Raw genomic sequence first — 19,541 nt, 5'->3', positions numbered from 1 at the left:
GGGAACTGTGACCAGAGCAGGTGTCTGAGGCAGGAAATCAGGTCTAGTTTCTTATCAGCAATTTCGGTGTCCTCACACAATATAGAAATTATTTCAGGAGAGTCCATTATTTTATAACCTTCTGCAGAATGGAATTATTTGCCTCTATTGCAGAGGTCTTGTGAACCTGAGCTGGCATATGTATCTGATTCTCTTCTGGCAGTGAATTTACTGAACTGAAATTGTATTGGGATCACAGAAATAAGTCTCGTAAGTGTAGCTGAGTGGACAGAATAGTGGCTTATTCAAAGGTCAATAGACCTTTGTGATATTTCTAAAGCTAATGATTTAAGTCTCCTTTGTAATTGGATTTTAAACTACTAATGAAAAGCATTATATAGAAGGTATGTAGTCTTTTTATAGTGGAAGCAGGGCTGTGAAATTTAAGCATTTAGAAATCAAGTGTTCTTCACCTAGCATCATGGAATCACCTTGAAAATTATATAAAACTAGGCTTTGGCTCCTTTTGTTTGCTCCACAACGTTTGAGATATTTGAGCTTGTGCTTTGCAACCTTGCTCTAAAAGCACCAAGGCTAGAAAATAATTTATATCCTAGGTAAAAGCCATAATTATTATGTAAACATATGGCTTCATGGGCTAAGGCCATGTGATAAAGTGCCAAAGAGCCTTCAAGTTAGTGGTAGAGAGAAAATGATGAAGAAATCCTTGTAATAATCACTGGGGAACTTGTTGCCTGATGAATGCAAAAGTTCACACCACAGCCAAACCAGACTCTACTTGGGTATATATTTATGCACCTCCATTGGTGAATAGTGAAGTTCATCATCAACACAGATCCAAGGTGAAAAGAATTTCAGCTATAAACAAGTGTCAGAAGATGAGACATTTGTATGCAGCTCACTCTTTTTCCTTTCTCTTTTTTGCCTTCATAGGTTGAAAGATTAATTAAAGAACGAGGCTGGGAGTTCATGTGGAATGAACGTCTTGGATACATTCTGACTTGTCCTTCCAACCTGGGAACTGGTTTACGTGCTGGAGTCCATGTTAAGCTGCCAAAGCTTAGCAAGGTACATAAGTTGTTTAAAGGGGCAGTGACATAAATCAGGTCTTCATCTGATTTATAAAGGAACAAATAAAAAATGACAGTTTACAGCAATTGGATGTTTGCATGATGTGCAACAACTAGGTCCCAGGCATAATGCATGACTAATCGAGCATACTTTTTTATGCAAATTATTGTATTTGTTATGGAAATTAATCTACTCAGCAGACAGCCACCAAAACAGGCTATAATCCAAGGACAGAGGAAACTGTCTCTGCCTGTCTTTCTGGAGATGCTATTAAATCATGGATAATAACAATAAGCAAGGCAATAGGCACAAACCTATTTCTTTTGTTAGGATCCCAGGTTTCCAAAAATCCTGGAGAACCTGAGGCTGCAGAAGCGTGGCACTGGTGGAGTGGACACAGCAGCTGTAGCAGATGTGTATGATATCTCCAACCTGGACCGCATGGGTCGATCAGAGGTAACCTGTTTGTTTTTTTCCTTGCTTTTAAACTCAGATCTGCACTGATTATGTCAGTTTCCCTCCATTTGGGTTCACTCTGATTTGAGAGTCACTTTTTAGAGCTATGGCAGTTTTTTCTCCTGGTGAATTTGATCCAATGGAAAGGCTTACACAATGAAAAATTACTACTGTGCAGTGTTTGCAAATATGACAATGAAAAAAAGAAGCCCTGAGCAAGTTCCATAAATGTGACTTCTTTACACCATGTGCTCAGGCTTTTTGTTGAAAGCGTGCAGGTACTGGAAACATTTGGCTGTGGTAACAGAATTCCCTTAGGACGATATTTCTCAGCATCACAGCATGAACTCTTATACCTGAATACCTGCTAGAGAACACAGATATGAGCTAGGTGTCCAGGTTCTCTCTACAGTGCTGGACATGAGTTAGGTATCTAAGAATGGGGTTCACTGAAGTTGTACACTGGGAACAGAGCTAGGTACTGTACATTGGGCAGGTACCTGCTGTACCCAGTGCAAAACACTGAGGAAAGAAGCAGGATTTGAGGACTAACCCACCCAGGGAATCAGGCACTGAAATCAAGACTGCATTAACATGCAATTTTCCTTTTAGGATTCACAGTCATGCACTTTCTCTACTGTATTGGGTCTGGCTGGGATGGAGTTAACTTTCCCCATAGCAGCCCTCATAGTGCTGAGCTTTGCATTTGTAGCTAGAAAGGTGTTGATAACACACCAGTGTTTTGGCTACTGCTGAGCAGTGCTCCCACAGCATCAGGGCTGTATCATCTCCAATACCCCCGCCCCAAAGGCCAGTAGGCTGGGGGTGGGCAAGAGGTTGGGAAGGGACAGAGCCAGGACAGCTGACCCGAAGTGACCAAAGGGATATTCCATACCATATGACATCATGCTCAGCAATAAAAGCTAAGAGAAAGGAAGGGAGGGGGGCATTTGTTATGTTATGCTCCCAAAGCAACCACTACGCATACGCATACGCATTCCCAGGAAGTGGCTGGACATTGCCTGCTGATGGGAAGTAGAGATTTTTTTTTTTTCCTTTGCTTCCATGTGCAGCCTTTGCTTTTCTTTATTAAACTGCCTTTATCTCGACTCATGAGTTTTTCATCTTATTTTCTCCCCCCCCCCCCCCCCCCCCCCCCCTTGTCCTGCTGAGGAGAGGGAGTGATAGAGTGGCTTGGTGGGCACCTGGCATTCAGCTAAGCTTGACCCACCACATCTACAGTTAGACAGCCTAACTAGGCCAGTCCTTTCACACCAAAATAATGGAGGAAGAGGAGTTGGTGCCATCTTACATGTCCAATGTCACACTAAGCACAGGATGCAAGAGAACTGGATTTAAATCAGTCCTCTGCCTTCTGTAGAGCAGAGATTTGAATTGTCATGTCTGAGCCCTCTCTGTTGGGCTGTAGGCTAAGATGAAATGGGTTAATCTCAGACACTTCTTCTGAAGCTATTTCAGTTTGAATGCATATTCGCTGAGCCAGAAAGAGAGTGGAAATGACCCTACAGTCTGGTGGTTTCCCCTTAGTGTCGGGTGACAGATGGTGAAGTTGTTCTCCTAGAACACTCAGGTCCCAGACCTCTTTCCAGTTTAATATTTAAGTATTTTATAAAGCAGAACAGCTCCAAAGAGCAAATCTACAGGTGAATGGGGAAAAAAACCAGCAGTGTGAAATAGTTGTAGCCCACTTCCATTAGCTCTATCTGAGCCAAATCCTTACTCCAAGTCATATACTAAATCCTGTAGCACAGCTATACAGCTTCCCTTTCCTCACTGAGATCAGGACTGTGTTCATTCTTGGACATGTCAAGAACAACTGAGATAGATAAAAATTAACCTTGCAAGACCCTGTAAGCCCAGTGATTCGAGCACTTTTCTAGTAGATGGGAAATACAGGTTCAAATCTTCTGTCAAATATGTCTTTCACTTCCCACGTGAGTGCTCTAACCTCTCAGTTATGGTCAATTGGGCAGGCTCTAGTGGGATAGATGTCTCCTGAAGATTCTTACTCCACTGGACTCTACTAACAACACAAAACAGCGTTTGGTGTCAGATGCCAACCTGCTTGTATGGGTCAGGATTTGAAAGGCTGCCTGCCTGCATAGCAGCAAAATTTTAATTATCTTGGGGACTGCTGCAAGTTAAAACTCCATTGCAAAATAGAGTGTACTGTCAAGGTATATTTATACAGACCAGCATAGCACTGAGAGGCTTTAGCAGCTTAGGTATGTATGCAGTTTGGTCCTATTACTGCAGCACAGCACCTGAGTTCAGACTGATTCTTGCCAGGATTTCATAACACAAATAGAACCCTGGGCTAATGCACTTAGACTGCAACTAGATTAAAACTGGTTCACATCCATCCAGTTGGATTCCCTTTTTTGCTCACCCTGCATTTTCTGCCTATGGGACAGAGCAAATTCGGGTCTTTTGTCCTTTCTTATGTAGGTAACTAACTTCCTTTGGATCTAGCCCTAAATATATAGACATTTATTAATGTCTGAAACATCACCATGTGTGCTTTATACTAAAATAACACTAATAATATAAAAAGGATTACATGGCATGATTAATTAATGAGTTCTACTGACAGATGGCTTGAACCTATAAATTTTGCTTATATGAAGACCTCCACTGAAGTCAGCGGTGCCTCATATAGCGAGGATTCAAAGAATTAAGCCAATAGATAAGATATAATCCCTACCTTGTAGATTTTTAAATCTAAAGAGGACAAGACAAACTCAAAGGGATAGAAATGATTATTATTGGACATATTTTTTCAGTATATAATAAAATAAATTCCATTATGTGGTAAATATGTTTACAGAAGTGAATTGTATTCCTAAAGGAGCAAGATAAAATTGTTTGCATTTTTCCTTTGTTTCAGTTACTGGTCAATGCAAACTTAATATGAAATTATTTTTCTCCTGGAGGTTGCAAATTCAGACCTCTGATTTCCCAACACAGCTGGTCTGTAAAAGACAGTAAAATAAACTGCTAAGCCACCAAATGCTTTATAGTAAAAGCAAATCCCTTGAAAATAAGTCACTGTCACAATAAAGAGACAATGGGATTTAGTCTTTGTATTAAGTTTTAACAAACCAGTCATTAAAGATTGCTAATGAACCATTTCATGAAGATTAAGAAAAATCAGTAATATAGCTTGCTGGCTACTGTGAAGCTAACAATGTCATGGTGTCTGGAGTCCTGGCATGTCACTACCTGTGGAGGAATTATGCTGGGGACAAGATATCTTGTATTCTTCAGTAATTTTGAAAAAGATTACAAAGAAAGATATCACTATGCTATGCAATATAGAATTGCAAATTTTGATGCTGCTCTGTGTCTGAATCCAATCCTATCAGTGCCAGTGTACATCAAGAGCACATCAGCTGAAAACGAAGGAATTATAGATGATATAAAGCCAGCATGAGTTTAGGATGAGTCCCTCTACCTGAGAAATGTTGTTCCTGGGCTTAATAAAACAGCATCAGCAATGTTGACACTCCTGTCAGAATGAGTAGGACATCTTTCCCTGCATAAAGGCACCTGATGAGTTATCATGGTAGGGAATGAGCAACTCATGATCATCTGCAGGGGAATGTATGGTGCTGCAGGTGGAGTGAGACATGCCTTTGAAGAAGTATAAGACTCTGGTTTGATGAGCTCTTTCAGCCAGTCAGTCTAAACGACTGTGGCCAAAAGTCTAGTCCTGCCATCCTACCAACTCCCAGTCATGTGAAAGAATGACCGCTTCCCTCCTACCCTGTGCATCCAGCAGCATTCAGGGCTTATGGTACCACTGGATTGGGGAAATGAGTGTGTCTCTTCCCCTCCTTGCACCCCCATTTCAATTAGTTTTCAGCTGACTGTGCTCACATAAATTCTCCTGCGAGCACAAGGGAGGTACAGGCTTGGGAACTGGAAACACACAGCAAGGAAGGTGAGACTGCCTCTCTTAGCAGCTGCAAGTGACCATTAAAGAGCAGCTGAGCTGGCCTTCTGCCGAGAGTCCAGAAAACAGGGGGGTTAAGCACTTTTTCCTCTTTGGAATTTGTATGGACTCAAGAGGGTGTTACAATAATGACTATTCCTGAAGCTGCAGCTGGAAACATGGCTCTTGGGGGATTCCTTCCAGTGTTTGCCAGGAGAGGAGTATATGCCTTCCTGGTAACAGTGGAATGTCAGCAAGCAGAGCAAGGGCAAATTTGTGCTCTAGGGCCACTGAGAGCTGTGCTGGCAATCTGGAAAGACTGGTACAGAAAATGAGAGAGGTTAAATGCCAAACAGGGCCTATGATTTAGGTTCAGTGAGCACAGGGCAGCAGAGTAAAAAATGCAAAAGGGCAAAAAAGATGCAGTAGTAAGAATTTGTGAAGGAATGAGGAGGGAGAAACTTCTGTATCAGAACCCTGGGATTCACAGCTATGCTGCAACTCCTTTACAAGAGGTAGATTAGGCAGGTGCATATGTGGAGCCCAAACAAAGACTGTAGTAAATTGGAAAAGGAATATTAAGGCATTCCATGTACTCTGGTATTTGATACAGGCAAGACTGTGCAGCTGAATGTGTCACAGTGAAAGTTCAAAAAGTCACTTTGGTTTTGTTCTGTCTGATAATATTTATAATCCTCAAACCCCCAAAAGAGAAGTTTTGTCTGCTGAAGTGTCAGAGTCTTTAGTTGTACTTATGCATGATCAATGGTATCTTTGTTCACTCTTTTTTTGCCTATGATCTTCGGATAGTTAATATTAATTGCCAGAGTGTCAGGTTGATATTTTTCTGGTTGTTATAATTTTGATTTAAGCCTGGGGAGAGAAAGGAACAAGGAAGGCCTGCTTTTGCTTAAATTCTTTTGTATATGTAGCATTCTGAGGGCTCTTGTACAAGGGGCTATTTTGGTTTTTTAACCATAAACTGAACAGATTACTGATCCTTTTCTTTTTGGCTTCATTGTCTTTTTGTAGTAAATGTTTAAATATTCTATATCTAATCTCAAATATTCATGGGTTTTAATTGTTATGCCCAAGGATGCAGTCTTCAGTAAGCCTGCTCAGCTCACCATATCCCTGTATTGCTTTCATGAGGCTACGTTGCCTGTGGCTCTGATTCTTCAAGATATTTAAACAAGTACTTAAATGTGTTGCTAGATCAACTCACATATTTAAAAGTTTATATTTCGGCAAGTGTTTAAATGCCTGGATGAACTGAGGCCTTTAAATATTAGCCCGTGGTTGCCTATTTTATTAGTTACTTTACGCAGTGAGCAAAAAATGCTCTTTAATATTTCTGTATCAAAATGAAAATCTGAAAAAACATGGTTCAGGTGAAGTAGGATTATTAGACACACACTATCATGATAGCAAAAGAATTTTCCCTCTTGTTAATTTTGATGGGTCCCTGTTAAGAAAACATTGTTTTCTCATAGGAGAACATAATTTTTGCTTTTTCAGAAACACACACAGAACTATATGGCTTTAAACTTAAATAGCACAAAACTACACTAGTATCTTAATATGATAGAATAAGTTTTAGTTTCTACAGTTGATGATGTATAGAACACATAAGAATGGATTATCCTCTGCAATTCACTGGTGTCCATTTGGATGCAGTGCATTCTTTCTTCTACAGTACTGACTGTATATTGAATAAAGCTGTTGTGTTTCACAGAATATAGGAAAACAATAGTCTAAAACATCAAGAAGTAAGCACATATGTACAGATTCTTTAGGTATGCTAAACAGTAAGGGAGGGCTCTGCATGATTCTTCGAATCATTTCAGTACTACTCATATCTCTCATTCCTATCCATCAAGAAAATACAACTCCCCCCGTTTCTACAGAAGACAGACAAAGTGCCAGTAGTCTCTGCAGTCATTTGCCAAATGTCAGACAAATGTTCAACAGCTTTTAAGCCCAAAGGCATTTGGATAAAGACATTAATCCAAACCTCACAAGATGCTGTTGGCAAAATACCAGCACCTCTTTACTTACACTGGCATTTGTTGCTTCAGAGAGAACTGCCTGCTTACTCTGAACATCCATGGCACTGCCTTTTCAGTTTCTTTGTCCTAATATGTGAATGCTGAGAACACAGCAGATGGGAATCCATGGCTGTGCCAGGCTGTAGTTCTCAGCAAATGTCTGAGGAGGATCTTGTACCCTCAGAGTGGTCACATTTGAAATGGGTCTCTAAACTCATGCCTAAACATTTTATTTAAGCACTTCTGTTTGTTTGTTTGTTTGTTTATATAGGGATATGTGTAGGAGCAGAATTTGGTGGAAATAAATAACTTTAGGGGCCTATTTGAAAATTTCTATTGTCAGAAGGCCAAACAGCACAAACAGGAGAAGGGGTAGGGAGAAGGGAATTACTATAGGCTTCCACTGGACCAGTGCATGACCCGTACTCCCTGTGCCACAGTATATGTGATCTCTATGCCAGGGTGTCTATGGCCATCCTTGGGTCTGGCTTTACTTGCTGTCTTTGCCGTACAAGCCAATTTTTTCCTTCCTCTATTAACAGCGTTACCTAAATCTTTTATTATTATTGTTTTTCTTATTGTTGTTGTAGGTAGAACTAGTTCAGATTGTCATTGATGGGGTCAACTATCTAGTTGACTGTGAGAAGAAACTGGAAAGAGGTCAAGACATTAAAGTACCACCACCATTACCTCAGTTTGGCAGGAAGTGATCTTGCGGCTGATGACTGTTAATGATGGAAATATGGCTGCCATTTTGACAGAAAGGCACCTCTGTATATCTCTGTATAAATACCTTCTGTAATAAAACACTGCCTGATACCTAACGTCTCTTTAGATGCCTGGTTGCACTGACAGAAACTAGTCTTAGTGCAGCTTTAGTAGGACAACCACTTTGTGGGGACTGCTTCCCTTTTCCCTTTGTCAACTCAGCGAGCTTTACCTAGGCTTTGAACTTTTCTTTCTTGGCTGGTGATAAGGAAAGTATTAATTGAATGATGCAAAAAGCACAAATCCTTAATTCTAGCCTGTATGTGCACTTATGGCCATATTTACGCAGTCTTCTATGAGCACCTGATTTTTATTCACCAAAGCACTTCTCTCAAGTGACTGTCCAGACAGCCAAAATCAGTCAGTCTGAAGGGCAGGTGCTATAAAGTGCTCGTTACTTTTTCAGCATTCAACATCATGGTAAGTTCAATAGTTAACTAGAGTAGGCAGCTGCAAATGGCTTCAGTCTCTGAAGTCCGCCACTTGACCTGTCATCTGGAACTCATTGGTGTCTCTGTATGGCAGCTGTCTCTTCTCTGTCCAGGACTGGTTTGCAGACAAATTTCTTTACCATTTCATCCCAAACCCTCAGACTTTCTTAGCCCTGGAGAGTTCACCAGGTCACTTCTCAGGTGTTTCCCTCAGGCACTGCTTGTGGCCTTAGGCTGCAGCAAGCTGGACCAAAAATCAGCAGTAACAAATATCAGTTTGCTGATATTCTGTATCCAACAGAAGCCTGCCCAGCATGGCCTATTCCAGTCTTTTCCTGCAGTTTTCAGGTCCCAGGTAATGGGGACCAGGCTCCAGCACTAGTCATCCAAGTGCCTAGGATGTATTGCCACCCTGAGTAAAGTCTTCTCAGTGCTCACTGCTATTCCATGTGGTGAGCAGCCAGTTACGGTCCCTTTGCTTCTCTTTTGCATATTGAAACATATTCAGTGTTTCACAGTAACCTTTCAAAACACCAGTTTTTCTCCGAAGAAAAAAATCAAAATATGTTCTGGTGAATGTGCTGTCTGTGTTGCTGTTGAGCTGGGAATAGTATCTGTAAGGGTATGTAAGAGAGTATCTGCTCATGTATTGGGTTTGCATGGCAAGGTTTTGGGGGGGGGGGGCTACAGGGGTGCCTTCTGTGAGAAGATGCCAGAAGCTGCCCCCATGTTGGACAGAGTCAGTCCTAGCCAGCTCCAAGATGGACCCGCCGCTGGCCAAGGCTGAGCCAATCAGCGCGATGGTGGTAGCACCTCTGTGATAACGCATTTAAGAAGGGGAAAAAAATGCTGTGCAATAGCAGCCGGGAGAGAGGAGTGAGAATATGTGAGAGGAACAACTCTGCAGACACCAAGGTCAATGAAGAAGGAGGGGGAGGAGGTGATCCAGGCGCCAGAAAAGAGATTCCCCTGCAGCCCATGGTGAAGACTATGGTGAGGCAGGTTGTCCCCCTGCAGCCCTTGGAGGTTAACAGTGGAACAGATATCCACCTGCAGCCCGTGGAGGACCCCACGCCGGAGCAGGTGGATGTGCCCAAAGGAGGCTGTGACCCCGTGGAGAGTCTGTGCTGGAGCAGGCTCCTGGCAGGACCTGTGACCTTGCTGGAGCAGTCTGTTCCTGAAGGACTGCACCCCGTGGAAGGGACCCATGCTGGAGCAGTTCGTGAAGAACTGCAGCCTGTGGGAAGGACTCACATTGGAGAAGTTTGTGAAGGGCTGTTTTCCATGGGTGGGACCCCACGCTGGAGCAGGGGAAGAGTGTGAGGAGGAAGAAGCGACAGAGACAATGTGTGATGAACTGACAGCAACCCCCGTTCCCTGTCTCCCTGTGCCGCTCGGGGGGGGGGAGGAGGTAGAGAAGCCAGGACTGAAGTTGAGCCTGGGAAGAAGGAAGGGGTGGGGGGAAGGTGTTTTAAGACTTGTTTTTATTTATCATTATCCTACTCTGACCTTTGACTGGCAATAAATTTAAATTAATTTCCCCGAGTCGAGTCTGTTTTGCCCATGATGGTAATTGGTGAGTGATCTCCCTGTCATCTCCACCCAAGAGCCTTTTGTTGTATTTTTTTTTCTCCCCCTGTCCATTTGAGGAGGGGGAGTGATAGAGCAGCTTGGTGGGCACCTGGCATCCAGCCAAGGTCAACCCATCACAGCTCCCTTAAGGGTATCTGGTCAAGGACCTTTTCAATGCAAAAGGGGATAAAAAGAAAGGGGGGAAGCAAGGAACAAAACATAGAGATACAAACCCGACCAACAGATGATAAGGGAGGGAGTAGCAAGAACCAAACCTGGTCAGTCACACTAATTGATAAGGGTATGTGGAAGGCAAGAACATTTATTTCAGTAAGATTACCTGATCAAGGACCTTGTCAAAATGGGATAAGGACAAGGGGGAGGCAATAAGCAAAACATCCAGAGGCACAGACCTGACAAACAAACAATAACAGAGACAATGACCAGAAGTCACACTAATTGAGGGGCTATCAAGAAACTGCAGGCAAATGATAAGGATACAAACCTGAGGGTCCAGGATATTGCAGGGCATGGGGGGAAGGGGTGGGAAGGTGGAACTATACAAAATGATGAAGGAATGTGCAGGGGAAGGGGATCGGGGAGGAACAAAGGCTGTAACAGATAGAAAGGGGTATAAAAGGGGCCAGTTGTCTGCTTGTCTGACCCAGCCCTGCACCTGATCACCACAGTCTGTCCTATCTTCTCATTAAATCTTAACTATCTCTCTGTGCAATCTCACTCTCTGTCCTGTGTGTGAGTGCTGCAAGAACTAAGTGCCAGCTACTGGCAAGACCTGTGTGAGTGGATATGGGGCCAGCAACTGGAGTCAGATTGGGGGTGTAGGTGCCCCGTGCCTGTGGTGCCATTAACTGGAATGAGTGGGGGTCTCAGTTCCAGTCACTGAGGCAGGACCGGTGTGTGTCCTGGGCGCAACTACTGGGAGGACCGGTGTGAGGGAGGAGAGTGAGAGGCTCAGCATGTGCGGCTGAAGTGGGACCACAGGTTACAGCCTGTGTGCCTGGTGCTGGCTGCTGGGATGGGGGTGGGGGTGAGTGCTTTTATCTTCCCCAAACCGGGTGTGCATGGGTGTGTGCATTTCTAATTCACTAGCAAGCTTCAAGCTGGACTAGCTGGCGAGTAGGAGGCCCCAGGTCTAGGCTGAGGTATCAGGCAGGCAGAGGGTCTGTGCTGGTATTCAGGGGGACCTGTGAGTGTAGAGTGCCTGTGAGAGAAGTGTGCGAGTGCATGCATCCGTTTGCTAGCAAGCACCAAACTGGACTAGCCAGTGAGTAGGACACCCATGGAGCAGGTAAGAGGGCTCAGGATCTGGGCAGGGGTATCGGATGGACAGAGGGGCAGTGCTGGTACTTGAGGGTTGTGCATGTGTTTGTAAATCTAGAGAGTAGGGGCACATGTGCTTTCACTAGTGAACTTCAGTCCTTACCAGCCCAAGAGGAGGAAGGGGACTTGGCTGTCTATATTTAGGTTTTATGTGAGTTCTATATGTAGGTGCTGTTGAAGGCAGTGCCTTGTCTGTGCCAGTCTATGTAGTCGGCTGTGTCAGTGTGTTTGTGTGTGTATGTGTGTGTGTGTGTGTGTGTCTCTCTGGGATACATACTCAGCTTCACTACTGGTTGAACTTGCAAACAGGAAAGCAGCAGCCACATCCATCAGCCTGGGTGCACCGTGCTGGGCTCGAGCATCCGGGCAGGAGGAATTTCTGGGCCCAGAGCTGCTGGAGGCGGCAGCCACTTATAACATCCCTTAACAGTATCAGCAGAACACATTTCACATCTACAAGGGCAGGCAAAGGACACTGCCAAGGTGCCCATTGCTACTGTAGGTACAGATACGTCTAGGGCATGCAGTCCAGTAATCCCCAAACTAGTACTTGGAGCTCATTCACGCATCTCATGCAATGTAATTTCATCACTATAGCCATGCACCAGGACTGAGTAGCTGGGCTAAGCAGACCATGTGCAGCCCTGAGCTAATGTGTTCATAGGGCTTTCAGAACCTCAGCTAGTTCCTCTACAGGGCTATGCACATATTTATTGAGATATCTCTAACATGGCAGGGTTTCACTGTGTATATGTACCTGAAGTGCCAGATACAGCATTCAGACATGGTTTTGTCCATTAAAAATCCTATTCTCCCCTGTCCCTGGGTTCTTCCACTATTAATTAGAACTAAAACATGCCAAGTTGTCCACAGTTCCCTAGCAGTCATAGTGACATTTTGCCCTTAGGAGTGAATGTCAGATCATGCCAGAGAAATGGTCTTATTGCTAAGTCTCTTGAAAAACATTTCCCATTTCTAGTCAGCTCCTGAGAAAGCTAGGGTCAAATGGCATTAGTTATGCTAACCATATTACCAGGGGTCAGGAGCAGGGGGTTCTGGTCACACTTGAGGTTCAGGTGCTTGAGAGATGTGGGAAGAGTGATTACCAGTGAAAACTGCGGCAAAAAATGTGTTGGATATCTCAGCCTTCTCCATGTTGCTTGTCACTAAATCTCCTGTCTTATTTATCAGGGGGCGGTACATTTTCTTTAATATTCCTTTTCTGACCAACGTACTTGTAGAAGTCCTTCTTATGATTCTTCACATTCCTTGCCAAATTCAGCTCCAGCTGTGCCTTAGCTTTCCTGAGCCCACCCCTACACATCTGGGCAGCGTCCCTATATTCTTCCCAGGATACATGTCCCTGGTTCCACTGCCTGTGCATTTCCTTCTTACACTTTAGTTCGACCAGGATGTCCTTCCTCAGCCATGCTGGTCTCCTGCCTTCCTTGCCTGATTTCTTAGATGTGGGAATCGAGAGCTCTTGCGCTCTGAGAAAGATGTCCTTAAAGATCTGCCAGCTCTGTTCTGCTCCTTTATCCCTGAGGGCAGTTTCCCAGGGGGTCCCACCCACTAATTCCTTAAAGAACTGAAAGTTTGCTCTCCTAAATTCAGGGTCCTGACTCTACTCTTCACCTGGCCCATACCCCTCAAGACTGTGAATTCCACCAGGGCATAGAAAAATAGAATCATAGAATCATTCAGGTTGGAAAGGACCTTTAAGATCATCGAGTCCAACCGTTAACCTAACACTGCCACATCCACCACTAAACCAGGTCCCTAAGTACCACATCTACACATCTTTTAAATACCTCCAGGGATGGGGACTCAAACACTTCCCTGGGAAGCCTATTCCAGTGCCTGACTGCCCTTTCGGTGAAGAAATTTCTCCTAATATCCAATCTAAACCTCCTCTGGTGCAACTTGAGGCCGTTTCTTCTTGTCCTGTCGCTTGTTACTAGGGAGAAGAGATCGACCCCCACCTCGCTACAATGTCCTTTCAGGTAGTTGTAGAGAGCGATAAGGTGTCCCCTCAGCCTCCTCTTCTCCAAACTAAACAACCCCAGTTCCTTCAGCCGCTCCTCATAAGACTTGTGCTCTAGACCCTTCACCAGCTTTGTTGCCCTCCTCTGGACACGCTCCAGCACCTCGATGTCCTCCTTGTAGTGAGGGGCCCAAAAATGAACACAGTATTCAAGGTGCAGTCTCACCAGTGCTGAGTACAGGGGGACGATCACTTCCCTAGTCCTGCTGGCCACACTGTTTCTGATACAAGCCAGGATGTTATTGGCCTTCTTGGCCACCTGGGCACGCTGCCGGCTCATATTCAGCCGACTATCGACCAACACTCCCAGATCCTTTTCTGCCAGGTAGCTTTCCAGCCACTCTTCCCCAAGCCCATGTTGCATGGGGTTGTTGTGACCCAAGTGCAGGACCCGGCACTGAGCCTTGTTGAACCTCATACAATTGGCCTTGGCCCATTTTTTTTTTCGGTCCAGCCTTGAACCGTGGGACCCACAGGGTGGAGGGGAGAGGAAGCAGCAGTTAAATGTGTGTGGCAGAATCACTGCAGCCCAGGCTGCCACAGTATTGACCTCTCTAATTAGTTCATCCATGTTGGTAAGCAACAGGTCCAGTAACGCTTCTCCTCTGGTTGGGCTGTCTGTCACCTGGATTAATAAATTATCCTCCATGCACTCCAAGAGTCTCCTGGACCACTTACAGCTTGCTCTGCAGCTTTTCCAGCAGATGTCAGGGTGGTTGAAGTCCCCCAGCAGCATCAGAGCCTGCAAGCATGATGCTTCCTGTCATTGAAGAACGCTTCATCTACAGGTTCCCCTTGGTCAGGCGGCCTGTAGTAAACACCAACCACAAGGTTCCCTTTGTTGGCTTGGCCTCTAATTTTTACCCATAAGCTCTCAACCTGCCCATCGCTGTTTTTCAAAGACAGCTCTGTGCAGTCAATCCATTCTTTTACATAGAGGGCAACCCCCCCACCCCTCCTTCCTTGCCTGTTCCTCCTGAACAGTTTATAGCCATCGATTGCAGCACTCCAGTAATGTGATTCATCCCACCATGTTTCAGTGATTTTGATTATATCATAGCTTTCCAGCTGTACAGTGGCTTCCAGCTCCTCCTGCTTGTTACCCATGCTGCGTGCATTGGTATAGAGGCACTTCAGCTGGGCTATCGAACATGTCACAGTTTTGGAGGAACAATTCTTAATTTGTTTGAGGCATTTCACAGGTGTTCCCCTGTTGGTTCCTAATGCATCAGCAGCCCCCGGCTCTTCTCTCTTGCTCAAAACTCCATCCCCTTCTCCTGCTAAGTCTAGTTTAAAGCCCTCCTTGTAAGTCTGGTGTCGTGGTTTAATCCCAGCCAGCAACTAAGCACCACGCAGCTGCTTGCTCACTCCCCCACCAGTGGGACGGGGGAGAGGATCGGAAGAGCAAAAGGGGAAAGCTCGTGGGTTGAGATAAGAACAGTTTAATAACTAAGGTAAAATAAAAATAGAACAGTAATAATAATAATAATAATAATAATAACAACAACAACAAGTAATAATAGTACAATAGTAATACAAAGCAAGCAATAACTGTACAATTGCTCACCACCCGCCGACCGATGCCCAGCCCATCCCCCAAGCAGCGATCGTTGCCCCTCCCCCGGCTAACTCCCCCAGTTTATATACTGAGCATGACGTCACATGGTATGGAATAGCCCCTTGGCCAGCCTGGGTCAGCTGTCCTGGCTGTGTCCCCTCCTAGCTTCTTGTGCACCTGGCAGAGCATGGGCAGCTGAAAAGTCCTTGACCACTGTGAGTACCACTTAGCAACTACTTAGCAAGAACAAAACCTCAGTGTATCATCGACATTGTTCTCACCCTAAACCCAAAACACAGCCCCATACCGGCTACCAAGAAGAAAATTAACTCTATCCCAGCTGAAACCAGGACATCTGGCCAGCTTGTTGGTGAAGACCCTCTTGCCCCACGTGGTCAGGTGAATCCCATCAGCTCCCAGCAGACCCAGCTTCTCAAAGGTAGACCCATGATCATGGAAGCCAAAATCTTGAGTATGGCACCAGACACACAGCCAGGCATTCACCTGTTCAATTTGTCTCCTCCTTCCTGAACCCCTTCCTCTGACTGGGAGGACAGAGGAGACCACCACCTGTGCTCCAGATCCTTTTAACATTGCTCCAAGGGACATATAGTCTCTTTTGAGGGTTCTAAGTTGCCTCGTCACAGTATCATTAGAACCTACATGGAATAGTAGGAGCAGATGATAATCTGTAGAGTTCACCAGTCTCGGCAGCCTCTCAGTGGCGTCATGAATGCAAGCTCCCGGTAGGCAGCAGACTTCTACAGAGAAATTGTCTGGATAGAAAATGGGTGCTTCGGTGCCTCTCAGTAAGGAATCTCCAACTACTAATACTTCACATGCTTTTCTGGTGGCACTGGTTCTAATGCAGGTGGGTGATTGGATCAACTTTGCATGGTCAGCTTCTCCTGGATTCTGTCTGTTACTCATGTGCTCTTCATTCTCCAACCCCAGAGCATCATTTCTGTTATGTAGGGGCACTTTAGGGGAAGGAGGAAGGTTCTTCCTTCTGCCCTGAGCAGAGACAAGGGTCCAGTCTCCTTCATCTCGCGGGTTACTTGTGTCAGCCAGCTCGAGGTTGTATTCAGGCTTACCCTCCCCTTGTGCAGCCTTAAGGCAGGGCTGTTACTCAGCCTGGGACAGCGTACAATACCATGTGTCGATCTTCCACTCACATTCCCAGATACTGCGCTGCCTGTTGAGCTCCTCTTGTACCATAGCTACTTGTATGAAGAATTCTTCTAGCTGGACACACTTGCAGCTATGACATCCACTGCTGCCTTCAGGTACTAGGGGGACTTCCAGGTGCTGGAGCTCCATGTAACCTAAGGTCTGGACAGCTATTTCAGTCCTTAGGAGGTCTGTTTGGGTGGAGACGTCAGCACAGGTAGGTTGTAGTGCTTCTGTTTGGGTTTCAGCCTCAGCCTTGCAGTTGCATTGGGTTGACACCATTTTCTTTCAGCAGGTCACAGTCTCCTTATACTTATCAGAAAAAAAATGGCCCACTTACTTACTTATAAAATTGTCATTCTTTTGAAAGAGATCATCATTCTAATTCTAATTCCCTGGAGACCTCAAGCTTCCGGGTAGGCTTGCACAGCCACCAGCTAGCTGGGCTGACCATTGGGGCTGCAGCCTAAGCCTGCTGGTGAGCAGAGCAGGCAGCAGTCTGGCAACTGGCAGCGTGCACTGCTCTTCTCCTGCGAACTGCTGACACCTCTCCCAGTTGACACCGCTCCCTGTTTGCACATCCTGGTCACTGGCACTCCATATGGGCTGGTTATATGCAGCTTCTGCGATTTGAACTGGCCATGGGGACGGCCGACACTGCCCAACTCTCACCCACCCCTCTCACGAGATCTGTGACCTGCCAGCTGGTCCCTCCACACACACAGGCCAAGGGTGCCGGGGGCCCAGAAACCCCCTCAGACACCCCCAGGAACCTCATAAGCCTTGCACTCCTCTCAGCACACAGTAACAACTACTGTATCTTATCTATTGGCTTAATTCTTTGAATCCTCACTACATGAGGCACCATTGACTTCAGTGGAGGTTTTCATATAAGCAAAATGTATAGGTTCAAGCGATCTGTCAGTAGAACTCATTAATTAATCATGCCATGTAATCCTTTTTTATATCACAGAATCATAGAATCATTTAGGTTGGAAAGGACCTTTAAGACCATCAAGTCCAACCGTTAACCTATCACTGCCACATCCACTGCTAAACCATGTCCCTAAGCAGCACATCTACATGTCTTTTAAATACCTCCAGGGATGGGGACTCGACCACTTCCCTGGGAAACCTGTTCCAATGCCTGACTACCCTTTCGGTGAAGAAATTTTTCCTAATACCTAACCTAAACCTCCCCTGGCACAACTTGAGGCCATTTCCTCTCGTCCTATCGCTTGTTACTAGGGAGAAGAGACTGACCCCCACCTCGCTACAACCTCCTTTCAGGTAGTTGTAGAGAGCAATAAGGTCTCCCCTCATCCTCCTTTTCTCCAGGCTAAACAACCCCAGCTCCCTCAGCCGCTCCTCATAAGACTTGTGCTCTAGACCCTTCACCAACTTCGTTGCCCTTCTTTGGACGCACTCTAACACCTCATTAATGTTATTTTAGCATAAAGCACGTGTGATGTTCGGAGGGATGGAACACCTCTCCTATGAGGAAAGGCTGAGAGAGTTGGGGTTGTTTAACCTGGAGAAGAGAAGGCTACAGGGAGACCTTATTGCGGCCTTTCAATATGTAAAGGGGGCCTACAAGAAAGATGGGGACAGACTTTTTGCCAGGGCCTGTTGCAACAGGACAAGGGGTAATGGTTTTAAACAAAAAGAGGGTAGATTCAGACTAGATGTAAAGAAGAAATATTTTTTATGATGAGGGTGGTGAAACACTGGAACGGGTTGCCCAGAGAGGTGGTAGATGCCCCATCCCTGGAAGCATTCAAGGTCAGGTTGGATGGGGCTCTGAGCAACCTGATCTAGTTGAAGATGTCCCTGCTCATTGCAGGGTGGTTGGACTAGATGACCTCTAAAGGTCCCTTCCAATCCAAATCATTCTATGATTCTTTGTTTCAGATATTAATAATTGCCTATATATTTAGGGGTAGATCCAAAGGAAGTTAGCTACCTACCTTAACTACCTACTAATATTAAATTATTCAAACCATAATATTCCAGGAGATTTCATCCTGAGCTACCAAAGAAGCCACAGTATCCACTGGTCTGGGTTTTCACCTCTGTTGTCTCAAATCCCCAAAGCATTTATATTCTTGATGGGTCTATGAAAAAAATCTGGTGAGAGAGGCTCTAGACTCTGCTCCAAACACTGTGCTGTGGACAGGCAATTTGATATTTCTTAACACTGTGAATATTTTAAAACATTAAAAAAAAACCAACAAATTTTTACAATGATTTGTGTGATTATTTTCTTACTAATTTTTCACCTGCTATCTGTGGACAGCAGACCTCCCAGTTGACTAAAGTCAAATCAAAACAAATCTAAACAGGTGCAAACTGTGGTCACTATCAAAGAAGTGATAACGCATGGGGGAAATACTATTTTATTGATTTTGTAGAAATGTATTAAATGGCCTTTTCTACTGCCTGTAATCTTGATTTGGGATCCTACGGGACACCCATACTGCCCAGAATCCTGGACTTACATACACACAGACATACATATACACAGAAAAATTTGCAGACTGAGGAAAAGAAAGGCAACACGTTTAATATTTTTGTAGAACAGCAAGAAAGAAAGAAAGTCCCTTTTTGCTGGTCTTGCTTATGCTGGTCTTCAGCTTTTCTTTACATCTATTTGCATGTTCAGTAAGGCAACTGAAGAGTTTTCTGTTGTGAACTCAGTAAGAACAGGAAGCTGCAGTCAAGTGAAAAGCTGTACTGAAGGAAAACCAGCAAGCAGTCTGTATGCACCAGGAAAAAGTATGCTGTTGTCTCATCATAATGAAAATAGACAGACAGACATATATAGATGGATATAACTGTGTGTGTGTGTTTCTTTTCATTTTGCAAATGAATCGACTTTTGCCCACTGTAATACATAGAATTATTCTGGTCATGTATGATATGTACAGATTAGCAAGCACTTAACCTCAGCTCTTTAAAAAAAAGCCTAATAAGCTGTGACGGATGTGCTCGACCCCTTGACCAGACTGGCAGTAGTTTGGTGCAGTCTCCGAAAGAGATAAAAGGCCTGAGCTGTAGACGGGCTGTGAATTCCTCTAGTTTCAGTCTGTTTTCTGAAAACCCACAAAGGAATAGAGTGACTCCTTTA

General features: G+C 44.7%; 1 protein-coding gene across 4 annotated transcripts in view; it reads left to right on the top strand.

The window, feature by feature from the left end:
* LOC104013991 (creatine kinase S-type, mitochondrial) overlaps nucleotides 1–19,541 on the top strand; it is an 83,163-nt gene that overhangs the window by 46,696 nt on the left and 16,926 nt on the right. For 2 of the 4 annotated variants that reach the window (XM_087770695.1, XM_087770693.1), the window contains 3 exons: nucleotides 934–1,068; nucleotides 1,402–1,527; nucleotides 8,121–10,086. In XM_087770695.1, coding sequence (XP_087626821.1) covers nucleotides 934–1,068; nucleotides 1,402–1,527; nucleotides 8,121–8,240 — 381 coding nt within the window. In that variant the 3' untranslated portion in view covers nucleotides 8,241–10,086. Of the gene's footprint in view, nucleotides 1–933; nucleotides 1,069–1,401; nucleotides 1,528–8,120; nucleotides 10,087–19,541 lie in introns of those variants that run through there. The other 2 variants (XR_015707598.1, XM_087770694.1) reach the window with 2 other exon arrangements.

This window comes from Nipponia nippon, unplaced genomic scaffold (assembly GCF_047370975.1).
Source record: "Nipponia nippon isolate SJK-2023a ecotype South Korea unplaced genomic scaffold, ASM4737097v1 scaffold_33, whole genome shotgun sequence".
In the NCBI taxonomy this organism is placed as follows: Eukaryota; Metazoa; Chordata; class Aves; order Pelecaniformes; family Threskiornithidae; genus Nipponia; species Nipponia nippon.
Note: the sequence above shows the minus strand (reverse complement) of the source record. Positions and strands in the feature narration are given on the sequence as shown.